The sequence below is a fragment of the Callithrix jacchus genome, chromosome 3 (assembly GCF_049354715.1).
Source record: "Callithrix jacchus isolate 240 chromosome 3, calJac240_pri, whole genome shotgun sequence".
NCBI classification, from domain to species: Eukaryota; Metazoa; Chordata; class Mammalia; order Primates; family Cebidae; genus Callithrix; species Callithrix jacchus.
Window position 1 is genome coordinate 82,332,284 of NC_133504.1, and position 17,346 is coordinate 82,349,629.

Genomic DNA, 17,346 nt, shown 5'->3' on the forward strand with positions numbered 1-17,346 from the left:
ACAAGAAAAAATTTAAAAATGATGCAGTATACTTAAAACTATGTTTAACAACCTGAGATTTGGAATCTCAAACTCCTGTGTTGTAAGCCCACTGTGTTACTGTAAGTTATGTAATTTCTCAGAGTTTCAACTTTTTACCAGTTCATTAGTTAAATTAGCATCATAAGGCATTTGCAAAGACTAGGATACAAGAGCTACTTTGTGTGTGCTAGCAAATTGACGTTTTCAAACTCCAGTTGTCCTTTTCATCAGTAAGCAGGTAAATAAATGCTTTTAAGCTTGAGCCACACTGAATGAGTAGATTCTGAATGAGTAGATTGAAACTAAACTGCTTCTACCTGAGAAATAGAAGCAGTTTAGTTTCAATTCTCATTTCTCCCTGGAATTTTATCACTTGTAGTAAAGTTTAGTTACATTCTAAGATGTGTTCGTGAAGAAATGCACAAAGGAAAGGTATCAATATATATTTCTTAGTTTATTTATTTATTTATTTATTTAGAGACAGAGTCTCACCCTGTAACCAGGCTAGAGTGCAGTAGTACCATCTCAGCTCATTGCAACCTCTTCCCCTAGGTTCAAGTCATTCTTCTGCCTCAGCCTCTGGAGTAGCTGCCATTACAGGCATGAGCCTCAGCTCAGCTAATTTTTTGTATTTTTTGTAGAGTTGGGTTTCGCCATGTTGGCCAGGCTGCTCTCAGACTCCTGACCTCAAGTGATCCTCAAGACTTCCAAAAGTATCAATATTTAAATGGAAAAATTATAAGGCTTATTAGAAAAACCAATTAAATAAGAAGAATCTGTCTCCTTTCATCTATCATTAAAGGAAGTGAAGAAAAACCTGAGATTAGTGACAACAAAGTGGAAAATTTGTGGGTAAATGTCCTCTTCACCTGCTTACCAGTTGTACAAAGGGTGAAAAAGTTAAGTTGGATGAGGAAAACAAACTCTATTTTAATAAACAAATTGAATGTGCTCCAGATGAGCAGATGTATTAACTAACATTTCAAGGATTATAAATGCCAAATTACTTTAAGCTAGATAGTTTAAGATTTCATAAAATAATTATGAAGTCGATTCATCTGTGGATGTCTGTTTTTGTGCCAACAAGCAGACATCAATGCTTATAAGTTTTAATCACATAGCCTCTTCTGTATAGTTACAGCTGAATGTCAGTTTTTCCTTGTTAATAAAAAACTCAGCACAAACCTTATTGATGTGTGACCAGGCAGACATCCTCTTAAACAGTTCGGACACTTAAGCCCTGAACTCTTCTTCAGCATTATAATCATCCCTTGATGGATTCTTAATATAATTAAGATTCAGAAGTCACAGGTGTGCTAATTTCTATTTATCTGATTTATTTCTGTATTATAAAAAAATCATGTTTTATTTTTAAGACTATCAATTTTTATGCTAAACAAAGAGTTTGATGCTGCTTTCCAAAGTGTCTCACATTAGACGCAGATATTCTTAAAAGTCTTTATAAATAATCTAGTTTATCTCATATAAAACTTGATTTTGAATTCAGATTCTTTAAGAATAAACTTTTAGCACATTGAGGAATATTGGATTTTGCCTTAGTCTCTTTGGTTGCTGCATTATTGTTTTCACTATGTGAAAGCCGAGGTATAATTCACAATGGATTAGTGGCTATAATGCACCTCTTAAAAGGAAGCTACATAGGTATATCTGCTAGATAATTCCACATATTTACTAAATGGCATAACTCTGTTACATCTTTTTTTCAGTTTTCTCTGTTATCCCATAAGTTCCTTTGTTTCCAAGCAATTCATAAAGGTAAAACCCTTCTACTCCCACAAAAGTATTCAAAAATTCAGTTTGTTATTTTTCCAACAAGCAGACTAGGAGATCAGGAGACCTGAATAACTCAGCATCATGTACTTGCTGGATTTTTTTCTCTTCATCATTTCTTCATTATTTTTTCCTTATTTTCTTATTGAATGAAGCAACATATGGTATCTGAAAATAATAGAAATAAACTTTCTATCAGCAATGATTAGTTCTATAAAAAATTACATGATAATGACCAAAACCACAAACTGTAAATAGATTGTTTTTTAATGTTTTTAGTACTTCACAAATTAAAAAACACTTTGTGGCACACCAACTTTTTTGTTATATTAAGTTTAGAATGTGATTGCTATGTCATAAATATGTATTTCTTTTCAACATTAATTTGCGAATTGATATTTCCACACAAAATAATGAATAACTTGCAGGTGAACAATAAACAGCTACTGGAAAGTGTTTTCTGCCTCCATCCAAAGAGTTCCTCAATAAAATCAAGGATTATCTCTGTACTTTGAAGTATTTGAAATACACACAGTTCTATTAAATTCTAAGAATGAAGAAGTAGGACAGTGACACATCTCAGCACTTTTTGACTTTCTCTGCCACATAAGACAGTGATGTCTTGCTCCTAGCCATTCGTATATTTTTCAAATACTTTCTTCAAAGTTTGAAAAACTGTCTGTCAATGACCTGAATTCACCTCACAGGCATGTTTTGTCTGGCAAATATATTGTTCACCATTTAAAAATTATAAATACATTAACAAAATTTACATGAAATCTTTTGAAATATAGCATAGCTTTCTGTTGGAGAGTAGAGAGCAAAAGGTGACCTCCCCAGTTCAGTATTGACATCACCACTCCCTATTGTCTCAAACATGACTGTGATCTTTCTCTGAATCTGCCATTTGTTTTTGTATTTTTTTAATTCATAAGGTAAGGACCTGCTCAGTTACAACTTGATTGCTTGTCCCTTATGTGAAACTGAGTTTGTGGTTCCTGCTCTTTTTTTACTAGAAACTATACAGAACCCAAGATAAAATGTATAAAATTTATAAAAAATGCATAAAATTTATTCCAAATCCAGATATGCTCACAGCTAGCAGAAGAAATAATTAATTAACTAAAATACAGTAAACAGTATCAGAAATCCATGCTCAAAGTCCTATGGGAATACAGAAGAGAAAGAAAAAAATCCACTTGCATTTTGCTTGTTTGACGTTTCCTTGAAGAAATATTACTAAGAAAACGTTTAACATTTTTGTCAAATAAACTGACATAAAAATACAAGAAATCTATAAGGGTACCAGATTAAAGCACAGAAGCAATTTTCAGGCATGCAAATTACTTTGTTTCAGGACCAGAAGGGTCATGAATATATTATGAAAAGCACTGAATTCTGAGACAATTTGTCATTATTAAAATTAGTGCTCTGTCAACACAAAATCTAGGTTTCAACAGTTCTTTGTTAGTGCAGCTGTTTGTTGAGTTACCATTTCCAAATGTTCTATGAGATCCAGCAGCAGCGAATGGACAATACTTTTTAATCTCTAATAGCAGACTATAATCTGTAATGGTAGACTGTCAGCATGTGACACATGTTCAACACTCAAATCTCAAAGAACTTGTGTGACAGATAACCAAAGATAGAGATGTTTTAGTACTGGGAAATGGACAGTTGACAGGAATGTTTTTGTTCACAGTGCTATTCATGTATTTAAAAATATAGCCTGTTGCCGTGCAGATCAGATTTTGACAGCTTGGAAATTATAGAACATTTTGCTAGTATAATAAAAAGACTGAGACTAGCAAAACCCATGTTTATATCAGTATACAAGAGAGTAGCAAAGAGGAAAAAGTGAGACAGGTAGGAAAATGGTGAAATACAGAAGAAAACAATTTTAGTTTCTTAGATCGTCTTAAGTATAAGTACAAAACCACTATGAGCTTACCTTCATACAATAGAGTCAACCTCCAAACCAAATTCATGTTAGCCACCTGGTAGACTTGAAACAAAATTTCAAAACCTCTATTTTTAAACATCATTATATGTATTTTGATAGTGTCAATCATGATATTTCAAAAAATGATTTATTCTAACACGCTTCATTTAGCATAAGCTGGAGAACCATTCATATTTTGTCTATGACTTCTTTACTAAAAGGCAATAAAGGCAAAAAACACACTTTTCAAATGAGAAGTTAATACTTTTGAAAAGTTAATTCAAGTCAGCATTAAAAGTAAATATTGACATAACCTTTGTTAAAACAAGTTTTAGTGTAGATATAAGCATTACTTCTGTTGAGGTGTTTAGACAAAATATGTTTAAAGGTGCCACATCACTTTGGAAACTTAAAAAACTACTATTGGAACATGTATGGTTATATAAGTTTGTTGAGAACTCTCACAGGTGCTACATTAAACCCTACTTCCTCTAAAGTAAGAGAATTTTGTAAGATACCTTAGCTAGAATTGATAATTCTTTAGCAATTTTCAATTATAAGAAAACTATAGATGTTTCAAATTAAAAATTACTATTTAAACCCAAATAAAGTTTTTTCTTTTCCTCCCAGTGCTGACTGCCTCTTCTTGCCTCCCCAGCAGCTTGGAGTTGGTATGTGTATACACATGCATGTGTGAATAAGTATGCAAGTGAATGTGTTTGCGTTCAATAAGAGAGTGAGGGTACTTATGTGTGTGTGAGCATATGTGTGAGCGTGCAAAGCCCAGTGTCAGCTCTGGGCAGCATATGTACTTATTATCTAATAATCTTTCTCATTATAAGTGGACTTTCCTAAAATTCACCTAACTCTAGCATTCTTTTGATCAGTGTTAGCATGGCATGACTTTCTCTATCTCTTGAGTTTTAATTCCTATGACTATTTTGTAGGGAGTGTCTTGTAGATCAGAGTCCCCACCCCTGGATGTGAGTGGAGGGCAAGCTAGCATTACCACCTGAAATATGCCTCCTGTGAGATCAGCGGTGGCATTACAGTCTTGTAGAAGCATAAACCCTATTGTGAACTGCACATGCAAGGGATCAAGGTTGCGGGCTCCTTGAGAGAATCTAATGCTTGATATTTATCTAAGGTGAAACAGTTTCATCCGAAACCGTTCCTCACTCCCCGCTACTCCAGCTGTACATGGAAAAATTGCCAAAACTGTCTTCCTGGTCCTACGTACCAAAAAAGTTGGGGACCACTGTTGTAGACAACAAATATCTGGGTCTTGTTTTTTTTTTTAATCTACGTATTTAGACAGTTTATGATTTAAGTGATTATTGATATGGTTGAATTATTTATTCCAGTTGTAACTGTTTTCGACTTTTTGCATTTGGTCTTTGCTCTTTCTCTTTTGACGTTTCTGGTTTTAATTGAACATTTTATGATTCCATTTTATCTCTTCTTTTAGCAAATCAATTATATATTCTTTTAAATTTTTAGTGATTGCACAGAGTTGACAATATACATTTTAAACTAACCTAAGACAACTTTCAAATAACAGTATATTGTTTTACATGTAGTGCAGGTCCCTTATAACTTAGTATCCCCAATGCTTCTCAGTCATTTCTTGTGACATTTCTGTTAAACATTTTACTTACTTGTATGCTATACTCACGCAATGCATTACTTTTATTGCTGTATACAGTTAACTTTCAGATTAAGAATAAAAAATGTATTTATTCTTTAAACACACTTTCTTTCTTTGTGTTAAGTTCCTGGACTATATAATTTTTCTCTGCCTAAGCAACTTAATCTGAATTTTCTCTTTTCAAGGTAGGTCTGCTGACAAAAAAATTTCTGTTTTTTTTGTTGTTGTTGTTGTTTTTCTGTGAATATTTATTTCTCATTCATTTTTGAATAATAACTTTGTTAGATATAGAATTCCAGATTGGTAGTTTTTAACCTTTAACATTTTAAATATTTTATTTCATTCTCTTCTTGCTTGAATGGCTTTAGATGATAAATTCATGGTAATTCTTCTCCTTGTGTGTCAATAAGTAATGTTTCTTTTTCCTCTGGCTTTCTAGGTGTATTTTGTTTGTTTGCTTGTTTTTGTATTTTTTTGTTTGGTACTTACCCTGTTTGGTGTTCCCTGAGCTTTCTAGATTTGTAATATGTTATATGTCATTAATTTTAGAAAATTTTCAGTTATTATTTCTTTAAATTTTCTTCTACTCCACTCTTTATTTTTTCCTGTCTGGCATTACAGATACATTACCCTTTGATATTGCCCTTCAGTTCTTGTATGTTTATTTCTGTGGTCTTCTTCATTATTTTTTTCCTGTTGTACTTTAGTTTGGGAGGTTTCTCTTTGTCTCTCTACAAGCTCACCAATTTCTCTGTTGGCCATGTTGAGCCTATTTGTAAATAACTGACTGACTAGTTAACATCAGCTCACTAAGGATGTGTCCAGTGTGGCCGACATTCAAATGCTGCACCTCTCAGGGAGGCCTGTGTGGTTCTTCAGGAATCACAGAAGTGATGTATTCTTTCCATATCCTGTAGCACAACGATATTCCACTTCTTTCACCCCACTGAGGCCCACGTGTCATAAAGCCTCTTATTCTTTATTTTCTCTTGCTTTGAGAGGAGTCCTCTTGTTTGCAATTATGTGCAAAATAACTCAAGTGAAGATACTTTCATTAAGATCACCTTCACCCACAAGAATTCGTGTGTTCTTTCATGAAAAGCTAAGTTTGATCCAGAGGAAAACTTTAAAAAAAAATATTCTAAATAATTAGTAGGAGAGGGAAGACAGTAAACATGTGATAAAATTGTGATCCTTCTGTTCTTCTTCTAAAGCAACACACTGCATAACCCTTTCTGCATTGCTGTCACTTACCAGAATACTCCCTTGACATTTGAAGCTATAGAAAGTATATGCTGTAGAATTTTTTTTAAATGCCCAAGTAATTGTCAATGCTTCCCAATACACTTTAGTAGAAACTTTAAAATACACACTTCAATACGTAAACATATTTATAGTATGCTCTACATGTAGCCATAAAGTGAGTAGTTTCAAATACTATAAAAATATATCTTAGAAGATTGAGACTGTTGCTAATTTAGAGAAAGGACATTGGGAGATCATTTCAATCCCTGTTTTCCAGTCATTACATGGATGTCTTTTATGCCACTGCTCTTCCATTCCATTTATTTGGCAAATACTCAAGGGTAGATGAATTCAGCTGTCTGCTCCCTCCAGATCTTTAGCTGGCTTCTAATTGGTGTTCTGCTGGAGAATAGCATGAAGATTAGAGTCTGTATAAGTTTGTAGGGGCTCACCTGGACCCTCAGAGCAGCCGCAGCATGCTTCTATACTCCCTTCTTAGCTCTCTTTGTGGTTCCTGATAGCCACTATTTTAAGGTTTCTTTTTCTCTCAGTCTTCTGTCTCATTCACCCCTTTATTTGTTCTCTTTTTAGGTGAAATTGTTCCAGTATTTATTCAGTCACCTAAGACACCTGAGTATATCTTTGATCCTTCCTTTTTTTTTTTCATCTCTAACATCAAATCAAATACAGATCATTAGAGATTCAATATCTTAACATATTTTGAATCTGTTTATCTCCTTTCTCATTGTCACTGTTCAAGTGGCAATCACCTTTCAATCATACACCTACAACAACCTTCTAAATGACTCCCAAATTCCAGTCTTTACCCTTCTTCATAAGACCGTCAAGATCTAAGTATTTGTAAAATGCATATCTGACTATGATCCCTCCCTAGTCAAAATCGTTCAATGATTCCTTATTGCTCTTTGGATTAAAGTCCAAACCCTCAACAATTTAAAAGATTTATTTGAGCTGGTGTCTTTCATTCTCTTGTATGAAGCACATTGTATAACTTTTATTTTCTAGAAGGCACTCTTACCAATTGCTTTTCACTATGCATTTCTCTCTATCTAAAATATAATCTCCTACACACACCCATTCTCTTACGTGAAAATTCCCTATTTAACCTTCAGATCTCAGTTCCCATGTTTCTGTTTCAAGAAGACTTCTGCAAGAAGACCCTGCCCAAAGCAGCTGTGTGGTATAATAGAACAATAAATTTCCCATTTCACATTGTATCATAATCTGCTGTTTGTTTTTTTAATTCCCATTTGACCCTAAGCATCTTCAGGCAGTAACTAAGGAGAATTTATTTAGTATTATATCTCTAGTTTTTAATAGACTGTCAGGCACTTAGTAAGCGCTTAATAAATGTGTGTCAATTGGTTGATTGCTTGAATAAGTAAATATGACATTATTTTCTTCACTGAAAACTGTTGAACCCTATTTGTAGCTGTCAGTGAAGCTTACACTGATTACTAATGTACATGTTTTCTCCACTCCATGGCTGAACTGCCCATGATTATTCCTGGGGTTATGAATTTGCACTTCAGTGACTTTTATGTGGCATCACTGCCACATGGCTGAAAGGAAGATTTAATCTTTTTAAAAGAGTGATGGTAAATAACTCAGATGGAGAGCAGCTTTGGTTGTTTCCCATCATGTAAAACTGGGAGATCTTTGGTGAAAATCAGGGTATTCTAAAATATAATTGCTATAACATCTAAAATCCCAGTTCTACTAAAGGAAAGCAAACACAGATATATGCAACAGCTATATGGTTGTGAGCATGTGTTGCCTTTTAATGACTAAGGCTTTATTAATGTAAAAGAAAAATGGAGAATTTAAAGTGCCTGCTCACTGAAATATAGCAGGAGCCTTCTGTTCTCTGTTAGAACAGCTGCCCTATTTACTGTGCTTTGACAAAATCACTGCCCAACTTCTCTATTCAGGAAGATCAGTGTTTACACTGTAGTTGGTCTTGAATCAAAACAGTTCTGATTTGTTAATAATGCACTAACCAAATACTGTGACTGAAAAACTGGGACACTGGTAAATAATCAGATGCAAAATGGAACTTCATGTGCATTTAGTCTGATAATGAGAATGGAAAACACAAATAAAAAATGTAATTTAACAATTCATTGTATCTGTTAAATGCCAGCTGTTTTCAGGGTTTTAGAATAGAGTGTTTTGTTTTTCCCCTCACATCTTTAGGCCTTGGGGAATAACTGGAAAGCAGTTAAGTTACTCCATATTTTCTACTGGCAAGGAAGTACATGTTACCAAGGATTTACTTGTTCATTCAATAAATATTTTTTGTACACCTATCATGTGCCAGGTATTTTACTAAGCATTAAAGATACAGCAGTGAACAATAGCACCAGAGTCCCTGTATTCAAGAAGATTAACATTTAATGTGGGAGTGAGGGAATAGCCAATAAATAGCCAAAGAAATACATAATATGTCAGGTGTTGAGTGGCCTGAAGGGCAAGGGAGTGGGGAAGTGGGATGAGGGTGCTCTTTCATTTAGGTGTATAGAAGACAGGCAAAGCAAGACATCACTATGCTTGAGTGGTGTCTGCTTCTCAAATCTACTCATTGAAATTTTTTAAATGAAACAAAAGATTCCATTTAACAATCTCTTCCTATATTGATTTTTAACTGCAGCTATCAGGTGATTCTGATAGATAAAACTTGCATTTATTAAGATTAAGTTTTAGTGTCCTACTGCACAGCCTGGGGACTATAGTGAATAACAATATACTGTATATTTCAAAATAGCTAAAAGAGGATTTTAAGTGTTCTCATCACAAAGAAAGATAAATATTTGAGATGATGAATATGCTAATTAGCCTGATTTGATCATTTCACAATGATGTATCAGAACTTCACATTGTATTTCATAAATATATATGATTATTTATCAACTAAAAATAAACTAAAACTTAAAAAATAACAAAGACCACAATAGAGTTTCATGTATTAGTTATCAAAGTTAGTCATTTTTATTCTGGTATACATGTATCCAAAATTTTCTGGTTTAACTAGAAATTATATTATCATGAGCCTTGGTATATACAGATGATAGCAGAGTAACAAAGAAACACTGAGTTTGCTTACAAAAGATAATATCTATGAAATATAAAAGTAAGTTAAATTATATTTGATATATTAATTATTCTATAATTATTTTTACTGAATATCCATAGTGATAACCTTCATACGGTGTTTTTCATTTTATAAAATGTTTTGGTATACCTTCAACTCATTTAGGCATCACAACGAACCTGTAACTAAGTTACTGTTTTCATTTAGCCACAGAGATTCAGAGAAGTTAACTGATACATAATGAAGAGCCAGTTCTCAAGCTTAGGCATTCTGATTCCAAATTTCATGTTTGTATTGTTCCCTTGTATGCAAATCAAAACAATATGAATTATCATAGGAATCCAAATTTTTAAAAATATTTTCAGACTTATGAAATACAAATGTCTGGGATATTTTAATCAATGTACTTTTAAATTTTTAACTTTTTAATTAATATTATTTTCTTCATTAAGCTTGCTCCAAATTAATACTCAAACACTGAGTCTTTCACACACCCAAGAAAAGACTTCCTTTTAACAGCCAAGGGTATTGGCTGTTAAAACATCAGCTAGGAATAGTAATTAATTATAAATGCTTGTGGTGAGGCGTTATCTTACATGAAACCACGTTGAAAGTCACATGGAGCGAAAGAGCTCCTGCACTTAGGGAAGTCACCTGAGTGGAAAGATCAATAACTGAAGTTTATTGTAAGTGGAGATTTAAAGACATGAACTAAACAATTCTTAGTAGCCTAACCTTTTTACTGCTCATCTGACCTACAGATGGTGAGATGTGTTTGATTCTGGAGGTTTTCTTTGTTTCTTTTCCTTCCTTCCTTTTTTCATTTCCTTTCCTTTCTTTTTTCTCTTTCTTTGCTTTTTCTTTGTTTTCTCCTCTTCCTTTCTTCCATATTTTTCCTTCTTTATACATTTATTTCCTCTACTCTTTCTCGTTTTGTTATTTATTTATTTATTTATTTATTTATTTATTTATTTATTTATTTATTAAGACAGTCTCATTCTGTGGCCGAGGCTGGAGTGCAGTGGCACAATCTTGGCTCACTACAACCTCCACCTCCCAGGTTCAAGTGACTCTTCTTGTCTCAGCCTTCTAAGTAGGTGGGACTACAGGAACCTGCCACAATGCCCAGCTACTTTTTATATTTGCAGTAGACACGGGGTTTCACTGTGTTGGCCAGACTGGTCAGACTCTTGATCTCAGGTGATCCACCTCGGCTTCCCAAAGTGCTGGGATTACAGGCCAAGCCACTGCACCCGGTCTATTTCTACTTCCAAGTATAGTTCTTAGATGAATAAATCCTGAAATGTCTACCTGAAGTAATAAAATGTGTTTCTTTGAAACTGGAATATCAGAGTTACTTTTTATTCATAGAACACATTTCTTAGTGGAACTGTATTATGTGTTCCATTGTGGAAAACCTTGGCATCTGTTTTTAGTGCTGCAAGAGAATTAAAACTTTCCAAACGAAACAATCATTTCTCTCCTCAGTACTTACTATCTCCAAGTGTCTAGAGTTAGCAAGCAGCTGAAATGTATGTGTGTGCATAAACATATCGAAATATTAAATTTTTATTTGCATTTTCAAAAAAAGTAAAAATATGTTAGTGAAATTTTAGATTTAACCCATTCTAGGAAAAATTGATGAAGAAATGTCATGAGTTACAATATAGGATTGTTATAAATAAAATTTACCAGGTATATAAAGTAATAGAAGAAGATGAAGGAGAAAATAGATGGAAGTTGGATGAATTTTGAGTGCTGGATTTTCTAGAATTCCCTGCATAACCTTAGACAGGTCACGTGAAATCCTTCATCCTCACTTCCTTTTCTCATAAATAAGATAATTAGTTAAACATTCATTGGAATGTTTCATTTATTAAAAACAAAATAATGCAACTAAATGGTAGACTCCAAGTTGAAAACTATTTTAGATTGAATGAAAGAATAACATAGTTATATTAGATTTGGACAAACTTTCCTTACTTTTGATATCTAAGAACATAGATGTCAGCATTTACCAAGTTATTAGTTGCCTAGGCCTGAACAGTTTCCCAAGACTGGGTTGCCTACAATTATTACCAACCTTTATGGATGTTTAAATCAGTAAGTGTTATTGGCACTCAGTAACATTAAGCCTAGTCTGACTCTTAATATCCCTGTGTGGTTCTAGCCTATTTTTAGAATAAAATAAAATCACAAAATTACCTTTTATAAGAAAAATGTGAGTACAATGCCAAAGCCCATCAGATGAGCCATCAGGGTTGTATTTCCCTATATTCCATCTATCTTTGTGTTTTATGAGAACTAGAACTAAAAGCATAATCAATAATTTAACAAGCTAATGGACATATTTTTAAACACAATGAACTATTCTGAAAAGGGGCATGCTGTCAGAGAGCCACAGAGGCAAAAATGGAAACTGACTACTAATACTTAATGCCTCTCTTGAAAAATACTGAGCACAAAGCAAGCTGCCTTAAAACAGGGTGCCTCTCTTCTTGCTCTGCAAAGCCATTGTTTCATTCTGTTTGTGACTGTGCATTTTTTCCTGGGAACCAAGTATTCGACTATTCTGTATATGATTTGACTTTTAAAGGCACCATAAGACACAGGACTAAAATACCCAAATATTCAATGTGTACTTTAACTAAAAATGCATGCCCTGAAAGTAATTTTTAATTCCAGTTTTAAAATACTGTATAATATATTCTGGCTATTGATATTCATGACCATACAGTTTACAGTAACATTCTATTTGTCATACAAGTAGGAAAAGCAAGGAAACTATTCTGATCTTGGCAGTGAAATATTCTAACTCAGCCTGGAGAGTGTTAATGCTTCATTTTGTGGATAAAATAAGGTCTTTTATTTTTATTTTGTTCTTCCCTGTTTTCTTCTTTTCTTATATTTTGTATATTAGCAGCTTCATAAGAAAGACAAGAACAAAATATTATAAAAAAACAATTGTATAATTTGCAATTAAATACTAAGGGGATAACCTGTTGCCTAAATTGATTTACTACCATTTCATTTGTCACTATGATAGCATTTTTACCCACGGTTAAGGATTATCCATAAAGTTCAGTCATATTTACCCAATTCCCTATTATCAAGATTTATACATTACTATACTTAAAGCTTCCTTTTTCCTTGAACTTGAGATACATCCTTAAATAGACTTATTCCATAGATAATGTCTTCTCAAATTTTGAGTATATATATTGTATCTGACAATCAGATTAATGAAAAACTGTTTATGTTTCTAATGAATAGACTATGAACATACCCACAAGCTTGCTTGTATATTTTTACAAAAGATAAGAAAATTTAGACTTGTTTTATGTTTTGTTATTATGAAGTTGAGAGCCTTGAGAGCTGAGGGAGAAACATAGGTAGACGTGCCAACAACAACATAAAGGCAGCCCAGAGTACTTGATGACAAAAGCAGTGGCACCCAGACCTTGGTATCCCTCTGGAAGGTCTGCTGCAGTTGGCCTACTGAAATTAGGGCTTACTGAACATCTTATTCTTCAATTCATCCATTGAACAACGTCCTTTCCTGTCCTTTTCATAAGAAAGATAAAGCTCTGTTTGTTTGAATCAATGCATATCTTTGAGCTGCAATTTTTCAAAGTTCAGTGAGTTGTATATATAAGCCATTTTTATCCATGTAGCACAGTCATACTTTCCCGCAGATGATTCTCTGGGGAGTACAGTATTGAGAAAGATTACTTTTAGTATACAATAAGAAAATAATAATCAAAATAAATATATAAAAGAACAAGATGAACAGTAAAAAACAGTAGCAATGTAAGTCTGTGAAAAATTATTTGCTACTCATACCACGTATTATTTGAATTCTCTTATTTATGCCTCAACAACATCCATTTTTAATTCATCTTATACACCTACACTCTCTGAAATAGGTTTTTGTTTGTTTGTTTAAAGAAGCCATTTGTCCAGAATTACTAAAACTATTATGCTCTGTCTGCAAAATAGGTGATTTTAGCAAGCCAGATATGCACAGTTAAGCTGTGCTTGCAGAATTGTTTTTCTTAAAGTGCAACCAATTGACAATACACCAGCACTAATTTGTTTCTAACCAGTAAGGCATGTGCACATGCTGCCCCATACAACAGTGATTGCAACCAACATGGACAGGTGCTTGTTTTTATTCTCAGTAAAGGAAAATTTGAATGCAGCAGTGTGCCTCAGCTTAGAAGTGCATATCTCCAGGCTCTGCTTTCTTCCAAAGACAGATTTTCCATTTGCCCTGCATTCAGTTTTATGCTTTTTTTCATCAAACAAGTCTTATGCTCCTAAGAAAGCTCTGGAAAAATGACTTATACCTAGTCTGTTGCAAAATCTTTTAAAAGCCTATGTTAACACCCTAATAAAATGATAATATATATCTGCTTATGATATAAAACTACTCTTTACAATACTCTCAAAGTGGTATTCTTATTTATAATTTTGTCAGACTTTAGACCCTCACAGGTGCCTTACATTTCCTTCTTAAAATAACAATGCTAGAGGGCAGGTGGTAGATTTCTGGAACATTATTACCTTTCTCAGGGCATTTAACATTCAAGCCTGTTTTTTTAATAATATTTTCAGGACTGGGAAACTATAATTATCCTGAAGCATGCTACTTACATTGTCTTATTTCTTAATTACAGTAGTGACATGAAATAAATGCATACTTATTGAAAATCAAATGCATATTATTTTATGGTGATTATAAAGAAACTCTCATAATAATTGCAGTTATATGGTCATCAACTACAGATACCATGTTATGTTACAGAAACTCTGTAAGTCCTGCCAAAAGGGAACTTTTTATTTGAGATAAAAGAATCTAAGAGTGAGAGATTGGCCAGTTTAACAATGGACAGTGTTATATTTATATGATTCATCTAGGTAGAAATGTAAGTTAAATCCTTAAATATTAGTTGATATAATAATTGCACTTGACATTCATAGGAAAATATTTGCAATTTTAAATGATTTAAATTTTACTTGAGATTTTATATGAATCTCAATTAAAATCATTGTCAATTAATATTTAGGGGTTTTAATTATATTTAAAGCAATTAAGAGATCCAACTTAAATTTAAGGTGTTTAACTTAAATTTCTATCTAAATTAAATAAATAATATTGTTAAAACATCTACTCTCTTTTTTGATGTTTCCAGTAAAAGATTTGAATATCCTCCAAGGATAAAAAATGGACCAGAAATATGACAGGTGCGATACTGTCTTCAAAGATAAATTTGCAGTCTATTACTAATATTCTTCTCAGAGACTATAATTCATTGTCTTAAAAACTTTCATTTAAGGTTTGCAAAATATTTTTTCATTCTTCATTTCAGTTTAAGAAGAAAAATAAAAACTTTAAGCTGCCAAGATAATACATACATAGTTTTCTACTGCCTTCTATAAAAATACATTGTTTGTCTTGCTTTTTTTGTTGTTGTTGAAAAGTGAAAAAGAAAAAAAAATGATGGATGTCAAACTCAATATAAAAAAATGTTTTGGTGAAGCTTTCTGTTATGTGTCAGAATTGGAAATCTGAGTGCCTGGGTTTAAATTCCTACTCTGCCACTGAATAGATGTAGAACTAAACACGATACTTAATTGCTTTCTGCTGCATTTTTTTTTTTCATCTGTAAAAGGGGACAATAACAGTAGCTCCTTTGTAACAGTATTAAGAAGATTTAATTATTTCATATGTGTAAAGGACTTAGAATCCTGCTTAGTACATAGTAAACAAGTACTATATGAATTTTAGGTATTATTTTATGTAAGTTAGGGACATTGAAGCCACATTCTCTTCTCTACCTTCAACTATGATGAGGCGTGACTTTGATCATTTTAATAGGTTTCTTCAGATAATTTTTGTTCAGTATTCTAGTATGACAAATAATAGAGAATACCTTTTCCACAATAAAAAGGGTATTCAAACAATAAACTGCTACCTGTCAGATTGGCCAATGTAACAATGGGGAGTGACATATATGCCTATGTTTGTTTAAATGATTCCATATGAATCTTAAATAAGACCATTTTATCAACTAACGTTTAGGGGGTTTTAACTTACAGTTTCTTGCCAGCATGTATTTTTTAAATTCTGGTGCAAGATAATGCTTCTATTATTTTTCAAGATAAAAGGCCTCCTCCTTAGGCATTTATAGTTATCCTGTGAGAGTTTATGAGAACAGAAGGCCTGCATATAGTCTTTACTGCATGGGTAATATCTAACCACACCAAGAAACATAAACCCTTAAAAAAGTGTCAGTGAGTTTCCATACAAAATATTAGCCATGAGACACTTGAATTTTTTTCTATATTATTTTTCCGTTCAACTTCAGATGTTATATTTGTTCTCATACTATTATTTATGGCATCATATTAGCCTTATATTAGGACATTAAAGAACAAGTACAAAATTATGTTTGTCACAAAGTGATGAACTCTCTTTTTATGACTTGCATAAACAATCTCTGCAATTTAAATCAGAATTTTGCCATTTTTCTTTTATTTAGTATTTTTTAAATCCCTGTTGCTATGCGTGGTAAACTATTAGTTATGATTGTAACACATTTGAATTTTTAGTTGCTCTTTCAATACCAATTCATCTAATTTCACTTTTCCTTGTGTCTATCATACACAAAAGAACTACTCTGAAATGCCATGATATTTTTAGAGTTAATATTGAGGTATGAAAAGTTGTAAAAGGATTAATGAATGGAAAAGAGTTTCTGGCTAAACGCAATCAGTTTCTGTGCAAACATTTACAGTCTCTACTGCAATAAAATTCTTTTAATTAGACCACAAAGAAGCACATTTTCTTGAGTCTGATTCTATTTCAATCTGTACACACAGAAAAGCTCTGGAAAATTTGCTTAATTTTAGAACTGGCTTAATATTGGTTCTTCACTAGTCTGAAAGTTAATAGATTGGAATTTGACGGTATTGGCTCCACGGTAAGCAAAACTGATATGCAAAGTAACACTATCCTTCTGAAGAACAGTGAGGAAATGACACTCTCAATTTTAATTTTAATTTTAAAAGTGAGTTTAAGTATTATTTTGAGATTAAAATTAAATGTGTAGCTTTCCACTTAAAAAGATCATTGCAATTCTTGTGAAATTCCAAGGTGAGGCGAGGTGCTGAGTGGGGCTTGTACTGGTACTTTTGAACTTAAGCATATATTTTTGTCATCATTTTTATTTATCTTTCAGATCAGCATTTTCATGACCCATTTGTCAAACTATGGAAATGACCGCCTAGGGTTGTATACCTTTGTGAACTTGGCCAACTTTGTGCAGAGCTGGACCAACCTGAAACTGCAAACTCTGCCTCCAGTGAAACTGGCCCACAAGTACTTTGAGCTCTTTCCTGAGCAGAAAGACCCTCTATGGCAGGTAACATTTAACATTCTCTCCTGGGGTGGAAGGAAAGAAACTAGCAATTTGTGAGTGTATAACTTGTGTTAGGCAAAATGCTGGACATTTAAAAACTGGAATTTAACACAAAATCCTCTTCTATACAATAGTTTTATTCTCTTTCTCAACAATTTTTGTT

General features: G+C 32.9%; 1 protein-coding gene across 1 annotated transcript in view; it reads left to right on the forward strand.

Annotated features, from left to right (window-relative positions):
• LOC100395907 (N-deacetylase and N-sulfotransferase 4) overlaps positions 1–17,346 on the forward strand; it is a 308,362-nt gene that overhangs the window by 250,680 nt on the left and 40,336 nt on the right. Inside the window, exon 7 of the mRNA XM_002745451.7 lies at positions 17,004–17,186. Coding sequence (XP_002745497.5) covers positions 17,004–17,186 — 183 coding nt within the window. The remainder of the gene's footprint in view (positions 1–17,003; positions 17,187–17,346) is intronic.